Source organism: Phaenicophaeus curvirostris, chromosome 5 (genome assembly GCF_032191515.1).
Source record: "Phaenicophaeus curvirostris isolate KB17595 chromosome 5, BPBGC_Pcur_1.0, whole genome shotgun sequence".
Lineage (NCBI taxonomy): Eukaryota > Metazoa > Chordata > Aves > Cuculiformes > Cuculidae > Phaenicophaeus > Phaenicophaeus curvirostris.
The window spans coordinates 59885142-59907085 of NC_091396.1; the positions used below are offsets into that span (position 1 = coordinate 59885142).

The 21944-nt window shown below is 41.6% G+C and overlaps 1 protein-coding gene across 2 annotated transcripts in view; it reads left to right on the top strand.

The window, feature by feature from the left end:
• Window positions 1-8203, top strand: part of JAG2 (jagged canonical Notch ligand 2) — a 68360-nt gene extending 60157 nt beyond the window's left edge. For both annotated transcript variants that reach the window (XM_069858934.1, XM_069858935.1), the window contains 6 exons: window positions 310-423; window positions 593-708; window positions 2298-2543; window positions 2982-3113; window positions 4090-4246; window positions 7145-8203. In XM_069858934.1, coding sequence (XP_069715035.1) covers window positions 310-423; window positions 593-708; window positions 2298-2543; window positions 2982-3113; window positions 4090-4246; window positions 7145-7617 — 1238 coding nt within the window. In that variant the 3' untranslated portion in view covers window positions 7618-8203. The remainder of the gene's footprint in view (window positions 1-309; window positions 424-592; window positions 709-2297; window positions 2544-2981; window positions 3114-4089; window positions 4247-7144) is intronic.
• Window positions 8204-21944: the final 13741 nt, after the last annotated feature.

Consider the following 21944-nt stretch of genomic DNA (forward strand, 5'->3'; position numbering starts at 1 on the left):
ATTAGTGCCAGAACAGGATGTGGGACTTCAGTTCTGTAGCTGAACATGCAGAAGACATTAGCACCTTCAGCTGTGCAACACTTCTGCTCTGAGATGAGTCAGCGCACGACTGCTACTGTAATCACCAGAATTTCAATTAAGGTGCAATTATGAGAAATCTGTTAGAGGTTACTGCTGAAATGGTAGAACTATCCAATTAGGAGATTAATTCCAAAGCCAAACTATCCTTTGCGTGTTAGAAAAGCAGATAAGAGTTTAATTACAATGATATATGTTCCTGCCATTGAGATTTACCTATTTTCTTTCTAGATATTGATGAATGCCAGTCTTCCCCATGTGGATATGGTGCCACTTGTATAGATGAAATAAACGGATACCGATGTACTTGTCCCCCTGGAAGAATTGGTCCTAGGTGCCAAGAAGGTATTTCTATATCTATCAACCTTTACCCAAAAACCAATGTAGTCACCATAGAGTTTACATAACCATAGTCTGTTGCGTAAGGATTAGGAGATGGTAGTTTTTTGATTGAAATTTTTATAGGTTCAGTAACTTGAAGATGTGAAGTGTTTGCTTTTTTTTTTTTTAATAGTGATTGGAATAGGAAAGCCTTGCTGGCTTAAAGGAATGACCTTTCCCCATGGCAGCAGATGGGATCAAGAATGCAACAACTGCCACTGTTTGGATGGCCGCATTGACTGCACCAAGGTAGGCATTTAGGTCTATTTTCTTAAATCTTTCTGGCTGGAACAAACTTGCTGTTCTTCATGTAGAGGTCAATTGTTTGCTTTTTTACAACTAGACTCTTGCATAGGTCTATCCCAGCCTGCCTTTGTTTGGAAGGAAAAAAAAATAGTCTAATTACTTCCAGTAAAAACACTTATGGGATTGTCCTTATAATCGTAAGCTGCTCTCTACTTGCTTAGAACAAGCTCTGTAGGAGCAGACAGGCACTTTTTGCAGAAAAGGAGGTAGGAGCTGAAATGGAATAATACTACTTGAAAGCATAAATAAATCACTACCAGAGTTTTGCAAACACAGTTTTAGAGCTCCTGATTTTGTGAAACATTAGTTCCAAGGTAAAAGGATGTGTAAGAAGAAAACTTTCTTTGGTGGGTAAAAATTGCCTTTGTATTGCCCTTCAGTGTGTTTATGAATTGGCAAACTGCAACCTTAGTGTATTTATTACGGATTATGTCCTGGTGGTTGCAACTTAGAAAAATTAAGACTGGCCTAAATGCGTTTCTCGGTGGTTTTGTGGTACTTAGGCAGCTTTACCTCACAGCTGGAAAGAGACAAGATGGGTGCTGTTTACAAGTTGTTGGCCTAGGTGGGTGACTGCAGATGAGCACTAACAGCGTTCACAGTGTTGTCTCACATGGCAGTTTCCCATTTTTCACTGGAAGTATCTATTTAAATATCTCTGGGTCTTACTAATCTATCCAACCTTAATCTTTGTTTAGCTGGGTGTGCACTGTAGGCAAACTAGTGACTAAAGCTTGTGCTTGGTGATTTAGAAGCGATCTTTTTAGACACTTTATAATGTTGTGATTTCAAGTTTGAGGCTTCTTCTGAAAATAACAGTACCTGATGGTAGTTGGAATCACAAATGGTGATGCGGTAAGCGCAACTCATCCATATGTGGCGTTTGGCTCTTTCACGTGTAATGGAACAAATATACTTTCTTGCTGACAACTGGTGCTTTAAGAAACCCGTAAGTTCCAAACTCATAGCTGCATAGTATTATATAGAATCTTAAAAGGTATAACATGAACTGGAGCTGTGTTTGGAAGCTCACTGCACCTCAGTGACTTCGGGTGTACCAGCATACTGTTTTCTTTTGGGAGAGTGGCTGAAGTCACAGTGGTTATCAACAATGTGCATTAGCTTTTAACATCTTCATCTGTGAATTTATTCTCAGTATAAATAGTGAAGAGATATAAATCCTTGTGGAGGTATTTCTAGATTATAGAAGCCTAGATGACTAATTTAGTTTAAACTAAATTCTTGAACCTCTGTATAACTCATTTATGTGGGGCAAACCTGTAAACCTCTAAGAAAATATGCCTAGTTGTTGGTGTCTCAGGTAATCTTTGCCCAGGTTTTACTCTTCTGTCCATACAAAATGTCCTTGTTTTGTGGAAAAGCAACTCCATCTGCTAGTAGAACTACAGCAGTATCTAAATATATGGGCTTTGCAGTCAGTAGATCATGACCATCTTAAGTTAATTGCTTATTTTGATTTGATGCCTAGGAACAATTAACTGTAGCAGTACTTTGTTCTTCTTAATTTCTAGGTGTGGTGTGGGAAAAAACCTTGTTTGTTACACAAACATTGGCATAATTCAAATAATCTGTGTCCCATGGGACAAGAATGCCAGGAGAAGTATATGAAATGTTTTCAGCCACCATGCATGGACTGGGGGGAATGCAGTGCCTCTGAACCTCTGCCTTCCAACATCAAGTGCTTGCCTAACTCTGGATACTTGGACAATGACTGTGCTAGAATTACTTTAATTTTTAATGGAGACAAAGTCCCCCAGGTGAGAACAGAATTATTAATGAAGTATTTCAATATATGTAGCAATATATTCCATGCTAGAGCATGGAAGGTTAATGTTTCTAATATAACTCCTCATTATCATAAACTTGAAAAATTCATTATTAGACTCCTCTGTTGTGCTTTGTCTAACAAGGATCTAAGGATGATGCCAAATTAGGGTTTGTACTGAATATTTTTCTTTAAATCTTGAATAAATAATTTCTTACCTTTTAAGAGGGCTTAGATTGCACTAGGATAGCCATGCAAACTCAGTTTCTTACCCTTAATTCCAAAGCCTTGTCTTTTGCTTTTCTGTCCTTTCTTCCTCCCCTCTTTGCTGCCTTTTCAGGTCCGAGTAATTGCAAAAAAACCTGTGAAGATGTTTATGTACTATTTTCTACTTGAACTAAAGTCGTACAATCTCCCTTGTTTCTAATAGGGCACTACAACTGAACATATCTGTTCTGAAATTCGGTATTTGCCAGCTACTAGGACTGTTTCTAGGGACAGAACTCTGATAATATTATGTGATCTGTCTTACTCCATGGAGAATGCAGTGGAAGTTGCTATTGTAAGTATTAGACATGTATTGATATACATAGGAAAATGTTATCTCATTAGTTGGAGTTGTGGAAAAGGTGGTTTAAGCTCATTTCACTTCATTCCAGATACTGTAGTCTGTGGCTTAGTCTGACTGCAAAGCAATTTTACGATATCGCAATTTCCTGTAATGCTAGTTAGCTGAAGCTGCAGGTTTCATTAATAACAGTAGGCTACCACAATCTCCTGGTGAATTACTGTGAAGACTAATGCAGCCAAAATTAGTGAACAGGTGCCTACCTGTTCTGGTACAAATCCTGGGCTGTTGACCTTCTGAGTAAGGATATGTAGCTGCATTGGATCTTTTTGATTGTGAAAGAGTTTCTGCTGTACATTTATAGACTATGGCTGTCTCAGGATGTTCACTAAATATACGTAAGTGGGAAGTGGAAGAAGGTGCAAGTTGAGCAGATAAAAGTAACTGCTCTGTTGTGCTAAAAATTTGCTGTATAGGCATTTACAGCCCAATTGCTCAATGCCTATGTATTGTTTAGTTTCTAAGTAAAGAGTTAAGTTTCATAGTAAAGTGCCTCTACCAGTACTGTAAAGAACATGATGGAGGAAGCAAAGTGTGTGTGGTATAAATAGAGTAGACTTATTAGTCCAAGTTTCTATCTAGATAATCCACGTGTCTTGAAGTGCTTCAAACCATGACTAAGTTTAGCTCAGCACTGTAAGTAACATGGAAGTCAGCTGCCTTTTATTTGAGGTATGTTAGATTAGCAAGTAGGCATGTTACCCACTGAGTCTGACACTGTATCTGCAATTCAGATACAGCCAGCCTTGCTACTGCTACAGTAAACTACTAGGGTACTGATTGTAACTCCTGTCAGGTAAATTCAACCTAGTGAACTCTATTAGGATGTAGCTGGATTTTAAATGTGTATTTCCACAGTTAGATGATTGCAATAACTTTTTGGTTTTCCCTTTCCCTACACTTTTTTTAGTCTTTTTTCCCACATCGAGATGAACAAGATAATAGCCTCATACAGAATGCTGCTAATACAATAGTAAATGCAATCACCAAGCGGCAAAACAGCACTGTTATGTTGGCAGTAACTGAAGTCAAAGTAGAGACTATCGTTGTTGGGAATTCATCATCAGGTAAGGCTCCCAATGCATGTGTCCTGTGTGTGGTAAGCATCTTCTGTTCCCCTACTGTCAGTCTCTTGTACGTTTTTCCCCAGCTTCCAAAGAAAAATATCACGTTGTTTTCTTTAAGATATATTGCAATCTGAAGAGAAAGTGGTTTCAAAATTAAGATTCTCTGATTGTGTACTAATTTAAATTTAAACTCGCCTCTAGCATAATATCCCCACCTACCATTGCCATTGTTTTGGCTCTGACTTCTGACCCCATTCTCCAGTCTCAGCGTACCTTTCACAAGATCAGGAGTTCTTCACAAGTGTTGCTCAAATCCTTTTTGATCCTCCTATGTTCATCTTAACTCAGCCTCAGCCCTTGATGTTGCTGCACTGTAGAAACTTGAGGCTGTGAGTTATTATATAGAGAGGGGGAAGACAGCGATACCAAGTCTCTTCTGAAGTGCTTATTTATTATTTAAAGATGTCTAGTATCTTCCAATACTTGGCCATGATAATGTAGAATTCTGCTCTGTTCTTCAGCATGTGTTTTTAACTAGTGCACAGATGGCTTAAAATGTAATGTTCATTCCTCTTAATGAGAGTATAGTGTCATTGGCGTGACCTCTGTATCTGCATATTGGCTCTCCAAGAGGTATGCCAAAATAAACAGTTGAAGATTTTTGCGTTCCTCCCTTCCTGTTCGGGGGAGGCAGAGGATGGTCTTGTGGAAGACCCCTGGTAGGCTTGAATTCAACTAAGTTCCAGAGTGGAAATCTTACAATGGTACAAAACTCTCCCACCTTTTTTCCTAGACCCTCCCCAACATTAATCTTCTAGAAGATCTTCCACCCATAGCCCAAACAGTAAATTTCCTGGTTCCACTTCCCTTGCATTTGCTTTCTAGGGAATGCCTTTCATCTGTTAAAGCCTTGGCAAATGTATTGTTTCCTCAGCTCCCTTGAAGGGAGTGTACCAGCTTTGTTCTTGTCTTGAACAGAAATTGCATAGATGATAAAGAATCGCTGAGATTCTGACATACCTTAACTTCTTTGTTCTGATTATGTTAAATGCAACAGGGATAGGGGCTCTGCCTCCCACCTCAATAATTTTCTTCTGAGAAAGTGGATAGACTTTGACTTCTGTTCTAGCTACTGCTAGAGAATGGTTTCCAGGCTCCTCGTTTTAATGTGGGTGCTTAGTATTGACTGCTGGCCCATAGCTCTTTAAGTGGAGTTATGAAGTAAGCTATAAGCTGGACTCTCCTGTTCTTTAATTTGGCTTATTTTATTGTTACCCCTTAACTGAGTGAGATAGGTAGAAACCTTATCGCAAAATGTAGTGTAAATCCCTGTGTCTGTGTTGAGAATCTAATTTCTGTGGGATGCTCAAGTGTCTAGATGAAGATAATTTAGACACTTTATAAACTTTCTCTAGCTTTAAGAAAAGTATTCTTAATGTGAAATCTTTATACAGACAGTTCTCTTTATAAGAAACTTTTGTTATATAAGCTTGGTTCCACAGTCATATGATGAAATAATAGAGAATGTAAGCTTTGTATTCTAATGTTGGAGAAGCTGGTATGAAGAGGTCCTTTTTCCTTGAAGTGTTCTCCCTCATTTATGGCTTAGTATTAATTCATTTATGAAAATTGAGGAGAAAATAGCCATTACTCTTAAGAGCACAATCCTTCCCCAAATTGCTAAAGTACAATCCTTAGATCCCTTGAAGTCAACCATGTTTGCAGCTTATTCATCCCCCTTTACCAGACAGAAGTGTTTGAGAATGCGTCATATGCCACGTAAGAATGTGTTCAGAAGACATTTTAATGTTAAAATGAATGACCGTGGATTTGAAGCAGTTGATTGATTTAGTACAGACATCTGCAGATTCTTCTGTAAGCCTTAAAACTGCAGAGGGAATTTACATTTAGATCAGAGGTTGGAGTGGACTCTTCTTTCTGCTAGTAAATGCAGGACATTTCTGATGCAAGTGCCAGTACTTCTAGAGCCACTTAGAGGCATAGTGTTTTATATAAGCTGCCTCCTGCAAGGATCGATCTCTTTTCTTAAGAGTCATTATTGAGATTTTTCTGAGCCAAATTAGCTTAGGTGCCTGAGAAAGAGATGCTGCTTATACAAGGTCCAACACAAAAAAAAAAAAGAGTGGAAGGGGAAAGACAAATTGATAGTTATAGAACATGTTCTAACCTGTCACAGTTAAGACAAGGCTCAACTTGATTGCTTCACTCGGTATGAGTGGACAAGTGTTCAGAGATAATGTTTACTTATCCTTGGTTGGAAAATGTCAGTGTGCACCTGCCCACAACACTTTGCTTGCAAAGCTAATAACATCGCTGTGCTTGAGCACTCATCCTATTTGCCAGACTTGGCTCTCTTTTCCCAAGGAAACTAATTTTTTCTTGGTAGAAAACATGAAAGCAAAAATGACTGAGATCCTCAACAGCCTTTCAGAAAATGATTTGTGGAATTGCTTTGAACGCTGACAACGTTGTACGCAGCTTTTTGTCAACTCAGAAGGGAACTGTTTTAAAGGTGACTGTACTTGATTTTCTTAATTTTTTAAATAGTGTTACAGGCACAGTCTTGGATGTTTGTGTCAGACCTCAAATAACCAGTTGGCAGAGAAAAAAATCTCAAATGTAGCATTTCCCCTCTCATCATTTAGCAGGGAAAACTCTAACTTAGTTTAGTGAAGAGCATTTTTGGATGGACTGGTGCTCTCAGATGTTGTTATGGTGTTGTAATAACATCTGATTTCATTTCTTCTAAAAATATTTCTAGGCCCAAGCTGTAGTCATGTATGGAAACTTCTCTTGGAGATGTCCAGTGTTATGTATCTAGTTCTTTTAACTCAAGGCCTTGTGTGTTTTGTCTTTTTATTTCCATTTGCTCTCTAGATTATTTGGTTCCGATTCTTTGTGCGGTATTTAGCATTGTATGGCTGACTTGTATCATCATCTGCGTGTGGTGGACTCGGAAGAGAAGAAAAGAGAGAGAGAGAAGTCGTCCTCCCAGAGAAGAGGGTGCCAATAATCAGTGGGCACCTTTAAATCCCATAAGAAATCCTATAGACAGATCTTACAGTAACAAAGACATTCGTTATGAATGCAAAAACTTCATATCTCCTCAAAAAAGAACTTGTGATGCAGTAGAGGAGTATGTAGAGTATGAGGAAGAGGAGGATGAAGAGGAGGAAAGAGATGAGGAAATGGACAAATTCCTCTCTCACAAACTCGCAAAGCCTTTGCCAACAAAGGCATCTGACACATCAGAGAGCAGTCCAGTAAAGAAATCCCATCAAATAGGCAAAATGGACAACAGATCTGTAAAAAATGTGAATGCATCAAACTTTGAAGGCAGTAGAGACTAATACAACCTGTATTTGGAATGTAGGCAGACTGCGCCTGCGTTTGCTGGGGAGGGGAAAAACTGACATCTCCACTTTGCATCAAGGACTAAAAATATCTGGAGTCAAATGTTCATAGTTTCTTTATTTTGCGTAAAAAAAATAAATAAAAATAATAATAAATAAAATTTATTTTGTTTCTTTAGCCTTGTATAAATTATTCAATGACTGTCAGATGAAAAAAATGAGTAATCTTTGATAGTTGCTATTTTTGTAAAGTTTACTTATAATACACTCGCTGTGTGGCAGAGGAGAGGTTGTATTTTCAATATGTGTAAAGTTTATTACAAAAGACTGTACACTGTTTACAGAATGTATTTCTTTTTATTACTTGCTCTAATTTAATGGTGGCTTTAAAACCTCCTGGTTGAGGAAATTGCGTGAACTTTAAACTGCGTTCTTGACTTTGAATCTCTATTAATGGCAGCTCACTGCACTTGTTACGTTAATAGCTTCTGTAAGATTTTTTTCCAAATTTGCCTTACACATTTTGTAATAGGAACAAAAAAAAAATAGAGATCTTTCAACTGTGTTTTAAAAGTGGCCTTTTTTTTTCTGTTTAATTACTTTAGAATTGCAGTATTGAAGCATGTGACAAGTGCCTTGAGATTAAACTTTTTCTATAGCAACTGTCAAAGACTGCCATATCAGCATAGTAAAATTGTGAGAACTCTAGGTTCCCCAACTGACACAGTTTATTTTCTAATAGTGAAAAGTGCTTTTTTGTAAATATGTACATATTAAATGAATCGCTCTGTATATTTGATTTAATAACTTAAATATTTTGGTCTTTTTTTTTACATGTCATTCCTTTTAATTTATGTTGCAGAAAAGGATGTTTTATGGCAGTTTATAAGACTTTTTTGGTATTATGTCCAGATTAGAAAATGATGTTAATACAATCAATGTTAGGAATCTGTTGGTCATTTGTATTTACATAGGAACATAACCACTTATGTGTAAATAGATCCAGAAATGTTTGTTTATCCCCATGTTCAGCCCATCTCAAGAACACTAGTGGGTGCATCTACTGTACAGTACCAACATAGCGAGGCATTTTTTTTTTTCTTTTGTGAATATGTTAATTACATGTGGTATTGCTTTTTTGTGTTTAAATACAGGCCTAATGAAGGGAACAATATTTTCCTCGATCTTGTTTCTGTTGTGCTTTATTCATCTTTCGCTCTAAACTTAAAAAGGCTGGCAAGCTCAGAAGATGGGAGTACCTCATTAGAAATGGCCATTTGTAATGGAAGGCTTATGCGTTTTTCTTTATAAAGGCTTTATTATTGCTATTAACTGGGCAAACTATAAGTTTATTTTAATTACTAAAGAAACATAACACTACATACATCAAGTTACCCTACCAGTGAGAGGTAGTGGATGTTTGGGAGTATAAACTTTGGCCCATGAACAATGTAAACGTGAATGTTTTGATTTGCTTTGCAGGATCTTCTGTTTTAGTACATGTTTGTTTGACATGTTCTTAAAGAAAAAACTTTCAGAAAAGAAACTATTTATTAAAGCATTTTATAATGATGTTTGTTGTAACTTTTTTACTTGTGCTAAATAATCAAAACTTATTTTGATAACCTGGTTAGGAGTTAGTTTAGAAAAGGGTACTATCCTTATGTTCCCCAGTATAATCCTGAGTATTTAAACCAAAAACACTTTTTTTCTGCTACTCTTGTAACTTTTTGTACTGTAATGCTGCTGTCTTCCATAATCTAATAAAACGATTCCCTCATTGTGTGTAAGATACTTCAGATTGAGTTTGCTTTCTGAGTGCTTAGGGTTCTGATGTGATGAGAATCAATGAGGGAGGAGTGAAAGTCCCAATTTAATACCTGGTACTTCCTGTAACCCAAGCTTGCAGCCTGCATCAAAGTGCTGATACTTCCTGAGCCAACTTGGCAGCATTGTCCTCTGCCCACTACTGCTGCTCCACTAACAGTTTGTGTGGGAGGTGGTATCCCACATGTGGTTGGGAGGCACCTTCTCTACTGAAACCAGGACTCTCCTTGTGCTGCCTCTTTGCAAAGTACAAGAACTGAGTTTAGCTGATAGTCGCTGACTGCACATCTGATGTGCTGGTTTTGAAATGGATCTTCTCCCAGCTGCAAAAAGCAGAGGCTTGTTTATGCCTTATTTTACTTCCATGGGTGATAAGAGCAGCCAGGGGCTTGTGGTATTCTTACAAAAAGAGATTTTTTTTCTTTTTAAGTAATATTTCTCTTATTTTGCAGCCTTTTACTTGTTGTGCTCCGGTTTCAATTTAGTAGGTCTATGCCTGTTTCTCATGGGAACTTGAATAGATTTTGTGTGGAATATTTTCTGTAGCAAAAAGCAAACCCTTACCTATAGTTCATGTTAACATAATAGTTGAATTTGCCTAGTAGCTATCACCTGCCAAAGCAGAATTCTGGATCCTAGCGGAGTTTTTGTCCAAGTCATCATACAGTTACTTTATTTTCCTTGGAGCATTGAGCTGTTTCTAAGGCAGTTTTCAAAAGTCAAATTATGTTTTTACCTTTGATTTCCAATTTTCAGGTATGTCTCCTGCCCTTGAAGAAAGGCTGCTGGGGGAGGGCAAATCCAAAGCTGAGATAAGGAACCACCACTACTTCATTAATCACTTTCTAAAACCAACTCCATGGTGCCTTGGGAAAACTTGGTGGCTGCCATTAGCTCCTCGGAAATAGTTGGAGCAATGCTATTAACCAGTTGGGACAGTGCTAGGTTAGCCAAAACATCTTTCTGTAATATGCACTCTTCTTGGAGACTGCGATATTTGTGAGTACTTGCTCTAGAGAGCAGTTTCTGGTACTAACAATGTGTTTAAAATATCAGAGAATGCTTCTTGTTGGAGATTTTATATGCATCCAAATAAATGCAGTGGGTGTTACTGCTGTAGGCAAAAAGAGAAATAATAGATTTTTATATACACATAGAATAAGGCTGTTGGCTGTTCGGTCATGCAGCGGCAAGCCAGCTCACTGCTCCTGAAGGTTCTGGTTGTGCTGCTTTGTATTACTGAAATAGCATATAAAGTAATGGTGTTGCAATAGCATCATCACCCACTGTTCTAAACAAAGGGACAGAACACTTCCTGATGTCCAGGACTTGTTCCCTTGTGGTTTCACAGAAACAGAATGGACAAGTTTTCAACTTGGTAGTGCTGTTTGTCTGGCAGAGATACAAGTTATTTTATGCCACCTTCATGTGATAACCCAAGTGTGAGTTGTGTAGACAGACATATGTGAAACAATATGAATAAAAGAGAATTAACAAAAAGTAAACTTTTATACTTGCAGAGTTTAATCTTGATCCATTTTATACAAATCTTATTTCTGTGGTACTTTTAAATTAATTGCATGTCTTCTCCACTTGCTTCATGTCACCTGATTCAGTAGTCTAGTTTCCTCTTGGCTTATTTTTACATGAAACGTCGGACTTGTGTATCTCAGCATCTTGCATCATGTTACTTCCAGAATATTCCAAAAACTGCATAATGAGTAAAAGGACTCTTCCTGAGATATTTTTAAGTAGTGAGTATTTCCAGGTTAATTTTTCTTCTCTGATGCTAACCTGAAACACTTGGTGTGCTCTGTTCTTTTGGCCATTTACTGTTGTCTAGTTTGTTTCTGGAAGACCATGTTAATGGTCTTGAGGTCAAATTATGCTGGGATAGAAAGTTAGTTCATACAGCACAATAACTCACTGCTGCCCCATGCTTTTTCAAGAACAACCTGAAAGTTGAAAGACGCTTTATTTGCTCTCTTGAAAGCTGCAGAGGACACTTTTTGCAATGCTAGTTGTGAGGTAGCTTGGGCAATAAGGGATTGGGGTAGCATGGAATTAACTTGCACAGGAATTTGGATTGGTTCAGTTCAGTTATGTGTGGTATCTCTGTCTCAATGTTCTTGAGTGCTGATGGGCTATCGTAGTCCTTTGGATGCAACAGAGAAAGGATGTGTCTGAGGAGTTCAGGTAACCTGTGGACCTTCCTAGGCAGTTAACATCCCTTCTGTTGAGGAGTCTGACCGGGACCTTTGGGAGGCTGATTGGCTGGGAGGAGAGTAGAGGCTGGCTTTGGTTTTTTTTCACCTTTCTCAGCAGCAAAGCAAGTGTTTGAGTCACTGTAAGAATCTTCTTGCTTTGAAAGATTACGTGAATCTCTGACTTGCTCTGTTAAGTGCTGAAAAGCAGTCCCTAACTGGCCTCTTGTCTTTTTTTTTTCATCACAGGTGATGGAATAAAGAATGGGCTTATAAAACAGTAAAGGATCAAGGGAATGAGTTATGACTAAATCCTTTTCATGCTCATCTGTTTACAGTAGCCAGTCTCGTGCACGACATTTCTGTACAGATATGTGGAACTTTTTGCTTTTGCTCTGTATAGAAGTGATTTTTTCAGCATAACGAGGACTCAGTCTAAGTGCAAAAGTCTTCTTTAAACATCAATTGTAAAGATCTGCTTGCAATCAAATGTTTACAGATGAATGCATAAGTAAAATTCTTAAATAGGATTTGTTTTTTTCTGCAAGTGTCTGTAAGTATCTGCAAGTATTCTGTAAGTTTAATCATTCATTGGGTCACTTTTTCTCTTGCAAAAGCCAGTAAAATCTAGGTGGCTTATATGAATTATTTTTGCACTACATATACTAGTTCTGGACCAAGAAGAAACAGAGCAGTGTCTGTGTTCATAGCACCAAGTCAGTCTTATAAATTATCTGGACAGGGACCCAGCTCTCCTGCCTTTTAAGTTAACAATCCAGGTTATTTGCAGAGTATCAGCATGGAATAATAGAAACCTTAAACAGGCAGCCTTTAGAAAGTGTTACACTTTGGTTCATAATAATGCTACTCCATATTACTCTTTATAACCATAGAGACAGAAAGAGTGTGTGCTTTTCTGAAAATCAAACCACGTTGTTGGTATTCTACTTTTTTTTTTCACCGGTGGATAAGGCAGAAGGATCACTTCACAGGTTTAAATGTGACAATCTTGTAAGGATGCAGAACAGGCTAGGGAGTCATACTGTTTACTGGCCTATAGGGTTATTAAGAGAGACTATCATTTTCAAATGTTTTGTCAAAATAAACCAAGAAAACTAACTAAATGTGAATCCTCCTGCTCTGTTTGGTAGGGAAAGACTTGTTAACTTGTAGGTCTTTCTCAGCTGCTATCCTATCTTTCCTCCCATCCATCTGAAGGAGGCTTGAATTGGAGGGGACTTCTCCCTGCAGCAGATTTGTGATGGTGATAGGGTACATATGAAAGAAGATTGAGCAGGGAGCTGTGGAGCAGGTTTGGAAACTACTGCGGCAGGAGCATACATAAGGCCCTTTGAAGGCTTGGCTATCTGCCTGGAGATGTAACTGGGTATAACCCCACCTATTAATTAACAAAACCCTACATGTGGGTGGAAGTTGCTTCAGACACCAGCTATATGGGTGCAGATCAAAGGTCTATCTGGTCTAGTATCCTGTGTCCTGCGGTAGCCAGTGGAAGATGCTTAGAGAAAGTGCAAGAAAACAAAGTTACAGCTTGAACCCTTCTCACACCCATCCAGCTTCTGTTGGTCCTTTGTTTTAGGGGGTTCCTGAGCCAGACATGGTTGATAGAGACCTCTTCTTCATTGCATCATAGCTTCCCTAATGTGCTTTGGGCTCCGCAATGTCCTACAGCATGAATTGGGTGGAAAAGTACTTCCTTCTGTTTCTGTGAACCTGTTCCCTGAGAAAGTGATATGAATATAGCAAGCAGTTGTTCCATCTCCACCATCTCTACAACATCTGGGATGTACAGTGCAGACACCCTTCTCCCCCCAAGTCTTGGGGTTCAGACTCCAGTCTTTTCAGGGGGATGGAGAATGCCAGTGCCCTGGAATCATGCATAAAAGGCTAGCAGAAGAATTAATCCTGCAGCCTCCATAGCAAGAAGGCTGAAAAGGTCATGGGCATCAGTGAGCACAGAAGATGACTGTGTTTTGGTGAATGTTACATCAGTAAGGTCCAAAGATGAGAGTCAGATAGGTGCCACATCACATTGGCTCATCCCTCTTTGATTTCTCTGCTGCTGAAGAACTGTTAAACTAGTCACAGCTAGAATACTCTTTCTCAAAAGTGTATCAACAGCGTTTTCTAGGCTGAGGCCAGATGGCTGTTTTCATGCTGTACCACCAGGACTCATGGAAGAGAGGCAAAAGGCAGAAGGGAGAGAAGTAAAATGGGTTGGGTGGTTGGTGGCTGTTGTCCTGTGCCCAGCCCTAGACACGCACATGGTTGCTCAGACCAGGAGGGGAGCAGCCAAGGAGATTTCTCCACGCCGTTATCTAGCAGAGAGTGGGAGCTCCAGTTGGTGACTGGGCTGCCTTTTATTAAAAGCTTGCTCTCATCTGAAAAATGCTGCAGATAGCTCATTGTATCAGGAGCAGAGGCTACGTCCTGGCAGGGCTTTTCTAGGTCCTGGTATGTGCTGGTGCTTGAAAAATCAGTAACGCATACAATTCCATTCAGAAATAGCTCAAAATTACAGTTTTATATATGTAGGAGCTGTAGTTGATACAAAGTTATGTGTTACATCATTTTAAAATGTATTTGTGTATGATAGTTGTCTCTCCTTTTGTACCCTTGCTAGATGCAGTCCCACAACCTCACATCTGTACGGATTAGGAAATTCGGGGACAGTTTGGATCTCTTTCTCCTTTTGCCATGTGACTTATCTAGTTCTTCCTTCTTTGGTGGTCCCTTCACTGATGTATGTCTATGTGACCAGGCTACACTCCCAAATCCTCTGTGCATTACTTGCAAGAAGATGTAAAGGGCATGAGAAAAGGCAGTTCACGGCTAAACCTCTAAGTCAGCCCATGCTCTAGCCAAGGTGGCATCCCTGACCTGGCCTCCTTCTGTGGGGCTAAAACTCCCCTGAGCTCTGCTGGGCAGGGCTGGCCCCTGCATAGAGCACTGAGGGTTGAACTGCTGCAGCATTTTCTGTTCTCCATTTCCCAAAAGCAAATTGAAATGGTGAGTTTCAGCAGCTTCTCAACAGGAGGCAAAATAAGTCGTTGATGTAGCTGAACATTTGGGCAAGTTAAAAGGTGAGTGTGGGTCAGCAGGCTTCACTCTCTCTTTCTCATCTCTGTTTTGTTTTTTTTTAATAAAACAACAGCGAGAAAAATTAATATGAAAAAATATGGTAACTAAAAGCTCTGTTCTCTCTCAGCATCCTTGAGCATGCACTGGGAAGTGCAACGGTGCTTGCCTAGGCTCCTTCGACCCAAATGGGTAGCTGGGGGGTGCCTGGATGCAAACCTTAGCCTTGTGAGGGTCCCCAGCATGGGGACAACCCTCACACACAGCCCAGAGGCGCCACTAATGCGACGAGTCAGCAAGGAGGTGTTCTGACAGCCTGCTGACATCGCTTTCAGTACAGATAAACCAGAGAGGTTATCTCAAGTGCAGCAATATCCTCTAAAAAAGTGAGGAGGAGAACCTACTTTGCACTGTGTCACTATGGATAAAAACCTGTTAATGAGCAGTGGTGGTGGGAGTGGAGACCCAGCACCTTCTACGGGCATCATGTGGCAGCAGCCTGGGTGCGCAAGGCAAACAATAAAATGCAGTGGAGGGACTACGTGGCCAACATTTTCCAGCCCGGGTGTTTAGATTTTGCTCTATATTTAGTCCCCTAAATGAGTGCTTTGATTTGCAGTGTCTCCAAGCACCTGCTGCTTCCATTGACTCTGGTGGTCTATATGGGTCCCAGCAATCCGCAGGGTTAAGCTGCTCTATCTGCATGCCTAAATTTGGGTACTTGGGCTGGGAGCTGCGAGTGCTATATTCTGCTTGGGTTTGTGTTTCTCCTGCCGTGGGGTATGGTGCTAAACTGGGGTTTGTGGGCAAAGTGTTTTCAAAACAAGGGTGGCTTTGATTTGCCAGTTTCTGGTTCAGCTCATCTGAGCGACTAATCATTTATTGGAGCATGGAGTGATTAAAACTTCTGGAAATAAAAACGGAATAAAGGCAGGCTACTTTTTCCCTAGCAGCAGATGCCTGATGCATGCACAGCTCGGCCACTGTGGTCCATCTCTCTTGCAACAGGAATGTTTTTCACTGCCTGTCCCCAGCAGACCCAGCGGAAATGCTGAGCTCTAATGCTGAATGCAGTCATCCTGCTGTCCAAACTTCCAGCTGGCTTCGACAGCTCGGCAGGGCATCACTGCTAGTGGAGCCCGCATTTGCCTTTTAAGGAGCCCTGGTCTGGAACCGGGCGTAAACACTTGCCCTTTCAAGCTTCTTTCCAGGGCAGGTAATTCATGTATGTAGGTATGCACTAGCAACAATGTCCATGTTTCTGTCCTTTTGTAATATCCTGTTGTTGCTTTCTAGACCAAAATACCAGCAGACATTCAAGGTTACTTCCTTGGCATGCTCTGTGTGTTTTCAGCCTGATTGTATTTGAACGGCTTATACGTTTCCTGAGATGCTGTATCTCCCCTGCTTTTGCATCACAGGCTGAGCATTAACTTTGCTTGCTTTGCTGCAACAGATCTTTCTTTCCCAACCACGACCCCACCTATCTTTCAGAAGCTTGATTCCAGCCATGTTCCTCCCATTCTGCTACTCCTATTTTCCCAGGTTGCTCCTCAGATACTTCTTCATGGTATTCAATAGACTTCAGATGTTGAGACAAGTCTTTACGCTGAGCGGGAGATGAAGAGTGAACAAGGCAAGGGTCAGATGCCCACACAAACACAGGTTCTGGAAAGCGCCCTCTATTCTCTTACTTCAAGGTAGATGACATCTCTCAAAGGTGATTTTCATCAGAGGCTGGCTGCTTCAAGGCTGCATCTAGACATTGCTCTGGTTCTCCACAGAACCTGGATGAGACAGAGCAGCCCAGGGATCCCGATGTGTCCAGTTCACTGACTCAGTGCTGCTCCCTTTGTTCATTCAGACTCTGAGAAGCGTGGCTCCATATTTGCTGTCCCTCATTGCCCCAGGATGCTTCTGCTTTGAAATTCATTATGGAGATTAGAGCCCGCACCCATCTCCACTCCCAGCCCTGGGCTGTAGCAGAGCGGTCCAGCCCCCAGCACGCAGCCTGTATTGCGCGTGATGCTGCAGATGAAAGCTGTTGTTTGTTTACAAGCTTTCCTCAGTTAGAACTCATTTGCTGCTCACAAACTATATTTGAAAACTCAAGTTTAAATCAGCACTGGTGCTTTAGGAGTGCCTGTTTTGTTTTCTTTCCTAGATAAGCATGATAATTCCTCCACCTGTTAAAAATCTGTTGCTAATATTTGCTGTCAAGTTTCTTTTTATTTTCTTGTTGTTTTTCTTGCCAGGATAGCTAGAGGCCTGCAAGTGTTTATTTAACTGTAGCTGTTTATTTCTCATAAATTTCCTTGTCTATAAATCCATTTTGGATCACACAGGAGAGTTCTTTGCAAACAAGCTGGGTTTGATAAAAATACAAAGTTCCAGTCTGGGGGTTTGGCAGCCCAGGGTCTCTTCAGAGCTGCTCTCTTGGTGATGTCGTTTTGACACACGGCCCCAGATGTGTGGAGGGAGAAGCGTGTGCCCTGGTGCTGCCATGCATACAGGTGTCCTGGCCAGTGTCGAGGGTCCCAGGTGGTGGGGTGGCAGCAGGAACTCTGCCCCATGGAGCTTCCCTGAGCCCCCTCCAGCAGCAGGCGACTTCTCCAAGCGGAGCTTTTGCACCCTCCTGCTGGGGCTTAGGTGACCTTTTAGCCTTAATTGTTGCAGGTCAGCTAAGTAGGGGAAAATCTGAATGGATCTTTTTGTTCTTTCTCAAGGTTATTGTTCCTACAGCTTTCCTGTCATTTTCTTTCTATTCTATTTTTCCTTTGTTTTGCCTTTTTACTCACTGCAAACTTATCACCTGATGTCTGTGTGTAGATTTTTCATAAAATCAAACCAATCGGATCAGATTTACCTCTGGGAGGATAACTTTAGCCTTTACAGAAAAGTTTTATATAGCCCTTACTATAAAAATTGTCCTGGATTTGTGTGCACTTGCTTCATTTCACCTTGAATGAATGAAACTTTTTAGAGTTTCTTAGCCAATTTTCAGTGTAAACTTAGGAAAATTGAGTTAAGCCCAGGATGAGAAGACAAACCTTTGCCACACGCAGCAAACTGATCCAGAAGGCTTCCAGGGAAGGGGAGCACACAAGATTTGACACCTATGGCTACATGTTTCATCAGTCACTTCTCCCAACTAAACCTGTCCTGCCACAGTCTTCTTTTTAGAATTCTCCATTTGATTATTTTTCTGTCCACTTACTGAATTTTTATGACATTGAATGTTTGAAGAGACCAAGACGGGTTTTCCAATGGGCTATGAATTGGGATGATGACAGAAAAGTTTCCATATAAGTGTCTGACTGGGACACAGGGTTTCTTTCTTCCATACCCCTCGACTTTCCTGATATTTTATGCCTTAACCAAGGGCCAGGTGCTGACCCTGTTTCCCATTTCTACAACATGGATTTAATCAGAATCATTCTGGATTTTAAGCAAAGTGCATGACAATTTTTTTTATTCCTTTCATAATTTTTAGAACACCTTGAGTGACTTGGCGGAGGCAGTCAGGAAACATAATTGTAAGTAAGATAGAAACAAGAAAGTTGAGTCCTTGTTATATCTTCCATGCTATTTCTATCTGCGATGTATTTCCTCTCTCAAATTGCTTCTCTACAGAGTCACACTCTGCCAGAGATAACTAGGTGGCAGTGAGTGAAGAAAGGAATGGTATTGTCTACAGCTTTGAACCATGAATAGCCCTTGGAAAAACAGCAGCAGAAAGAGATACAAGTTCACATTGATAAAGTGGGTTGCCAAGTGACAAAAGTCTTGATCTTATTTCACTGAAGCTGGCAGTGAACCCCCATGGACATCACTTTTATCGCTGCTCCCAGCCCATCTTGGATGCCATGCACTACCAGCCTGGGCAAAAAGTGAGCATGGTATTGTTGTGAGGATTTCTGCAGGGAAGAAGCTGGCTTTGCTGGCTGAGCATCCTTCTGCTGCAGCTGCTGGTGCCAGGGTAACGTGCACTCACAAGAAATGAGGTGGGTTAGCTGAAGTTCAGCACCGTACCAGTGCTGTGCAGTGTGCTTTGGCTCTATGTTTTGAAGGAATGCATGCGTCCGATATTCATCATATTTACATTTACCAGGGCCTCATTAGCCACCATCTTGTAAGCCAAAGCCCAAGCAGGCAGCATCTGCTGCTGTTGATAGGTCCCCATTGATGATGACTGAGGCCCTCAGCTCTCCACTGGTATTGCAACCCCTCCTTAGTTCTTGCTTCATCATCAAAAGCGACTTTTGGCTGTGTCAGTCCAAACCCCGGTGTACACTCCTCAGACAGCCCAACAAGCTCATACCATGTGAAGGGCTCACCTCCCTGGCTCTCCACCACACCTACCACTCTGCTTTTGCCAGGTGATTGAAGCAGATGAAGCAATTTAAGGCCGTTTCCATAGCTGCCCACCTCCTACTATCCTGTTCTGCCCTCTTGGCACACATGGCATCTTGGCTTGTATCAGAAACGGCGTGACCAGCAGGTCCAGGGAGGTTATTCTCCCTCTGTGCTCGGCACTGGTGAGACCGCTCCTCGAATCCTGTGTTCAGTTCTGGGCCCAGAAGGATGTTGAGGCTCTGGAGCGAGTCCAGAGAAGAGCAACGAAGCTGGTGAAGGGGCTGGAGAACAGGCCTTATGAGGAGCGGCTGAGAGAGCTGGGGTTGTTTAGCCTGGAGAAGAGGAGGCTGAGGGGAGACCTCATTGCTCTCTACAACTACCTGAAAGGAGGTTGTAGAGAGGAGGGTGCTGGCCTCTTCTCCCAAGTGACAGCGGACAGGATGAGAGGGAATGGCCTCAAGCTCGCCAAGGGAGGTTCAGGCTGGATGTTAAGAAAAAATTTTTCATGGAAAGGGTCATTGGGCACTGGCAGAGGCTGCCCAGGGAGGTGGTTGGGTCACCTTCCCTGGAGGTGTTTAAGGGACGGGTGGATGAGGCACTGAGGGGCATGGTTTAGTGTTTGATAGGAATGTTTGGACTTGGTGATCCGATGGGTCTTTTCCAACCTGGTGATTCTATGATTCTATGACATGAAACATTGGGCAGCCCTGCAGCATGGTTTCTTACCCCTGCCACTGAGGCCATTTGTCAAAGCCCTGTGTAATGTCAGCTGACAAGAGGAAACCGTTTTATTTCGGTGCCTTCAAGGGGGGCTAGATGAATAGCTGAACTGCAACAGCCTAATGGATTTTGGAGGAGGGGAAGCGGGACGGGACATGGCAACAATTCACTGGGAGGCGTGTGGGGAAATGTTGTTGCAGTGATGAGGAGCGGGAGATGGAGTAACAATGGCTCCAGTTTACATTGTGCTGCACCAGCGCTGTGATCTGCTGCCAAGATCAACCCGGGAGAGAGGAACTTGAAAATAACACGAATAGTGTGGCAAGATAGATACCCTACAGCATATCCTGCTCCCTCGGACTTTGCCTTTGAGTCGGGAGTGAAATATCGGAGCTATTGTGGTGAAGTGAGACTTAAAAATAGGAGGAAAAATTCTGTTTTTTCTTTTTTTGTTTTCCTCCAGGGGACATTAATTTTTTTTAAGTTGTGTTGCTTCTAGTTTGAGTAAAGAAGGAAAACACTTGAAGGCATTGAAAAGGCTCGAATACATGTCACTCATCAGCTGCGGTGTGAGGGCTGTCCCTTATCTCCATTGCCATAGTGATGCTGGTGCTCTGGTTACTCTCCCAGATGGGTTTCACACCTCTCCCTGTGTTACTCTCAGTGTTCAGGGTCCTTCCATAGCAGGCCTGCATACTACTATGAGCGTTACAAAAAAACCTAGTGCCCAAGATCAGCTTCAGGCTTAGGGTAGAATTTCTGGTTACCTGCGTGCACGCCCTGAGGGGGTATGAAGAGCTGGTGCCTGGGGTTTCTGCACAGGAGGTGAAGTTGTCTTCCAGGCTAAAGCTGGAAATTGTCCTCTGTCTTGCAAAAGCAACACGCTGGAATCAAATTGGGTTTGGGGAGTTACAAAGCTTATATTTCTTGTACTGATTTAACCTGTTTGGTTTTTTTGTTATTGTGAGGGTTGGTGGGCTAGGGCTAATATGGGTGGCTGGTAAAGCTTGGAGGTCTCTGGGTGTTCAGAGAATTGCAGTTACATGAACGTAGGATGAAGCAGACCATCCTCAGACCTGGTCACAGCAATGTGGTGCTGATTATCTGACATCTTCGGAAACAGCACATCTCTTTGTGTTATGCTCCTGTCTGGGCACTGCAGGATGCTGCCAATGCCTCTTAGGGGTGCATTTCTGGGTCCACAAAACCCTCCCTCTCCCCCTCTGAGCTTTCTTGGGAGCGGAGAAGTTGGTCTGAGGCACAAGTATCAACACCACTCTGGAACAGCTATGGACAGCTTCCAGCTGCCCTCCTGGGAGGTATCCCCTCATCCCAGACCTGCTGCCACCCTTTGATGAGTGACTGCTGCTGCACAGGGACAGGGCTCCTCCCCTACAAGGCGAAAACTGCACTGGTTTGTATAAATATAGCACACAACATTTATGTCTGGGTTTACCAACTTCTGCCCTTTCCCACTGATAACTGTGAGAACCAGCAGGTCACAGCCTTTATGGCTAGAAGGAACTGCTAAATCTGGATTTACCCAGATCATTGAGCTCAATCACTCCAGCTTGGTAACTTGTTTCATTAAAGCCCATATTTCTCTGAAGATGCCAGGAGATTAGTGCCTCCTTCTCTTTGTCCCAATAACCAATCACCATCATTGTTCAGTCTTGTGCTTTCCTTCTGGCTCAAGTATGCTTGTCCTTAACTCTCAAACCACCTATGCCTTCGAAAGTGTTAAAGGTCCCAGTAGAGCTGAATATTTTCACCTCTTCCAAGCATGTATTTCAGTTTGTCTCAGTGTCCTCTTTGCTGAAATTAAGGAGAGACTCAGTTCCATAAGAGACTGCCTCTAAGGTTTGCCCTCCTGCCCTGTCCTCATGTTGCTGCTGTGCCTCTCATGTCCATGACAGATAACGTATATTCCCAGGTATCAGTGTTGGAAACCTAGTATCCCACAAGCAATTTCCAAAACTGGAGATGTTTAATTTTTTCTCAGGCTCTGGAAAGGGCCTGTGACCAAACCAAGCACTTTGGGATGAGTTTAACCAGAGACTTCTTTGCAGCTGAGACCCTCCTGGAAGGAGGTCCTTGGAGAGCACCTCCACGGGGGTG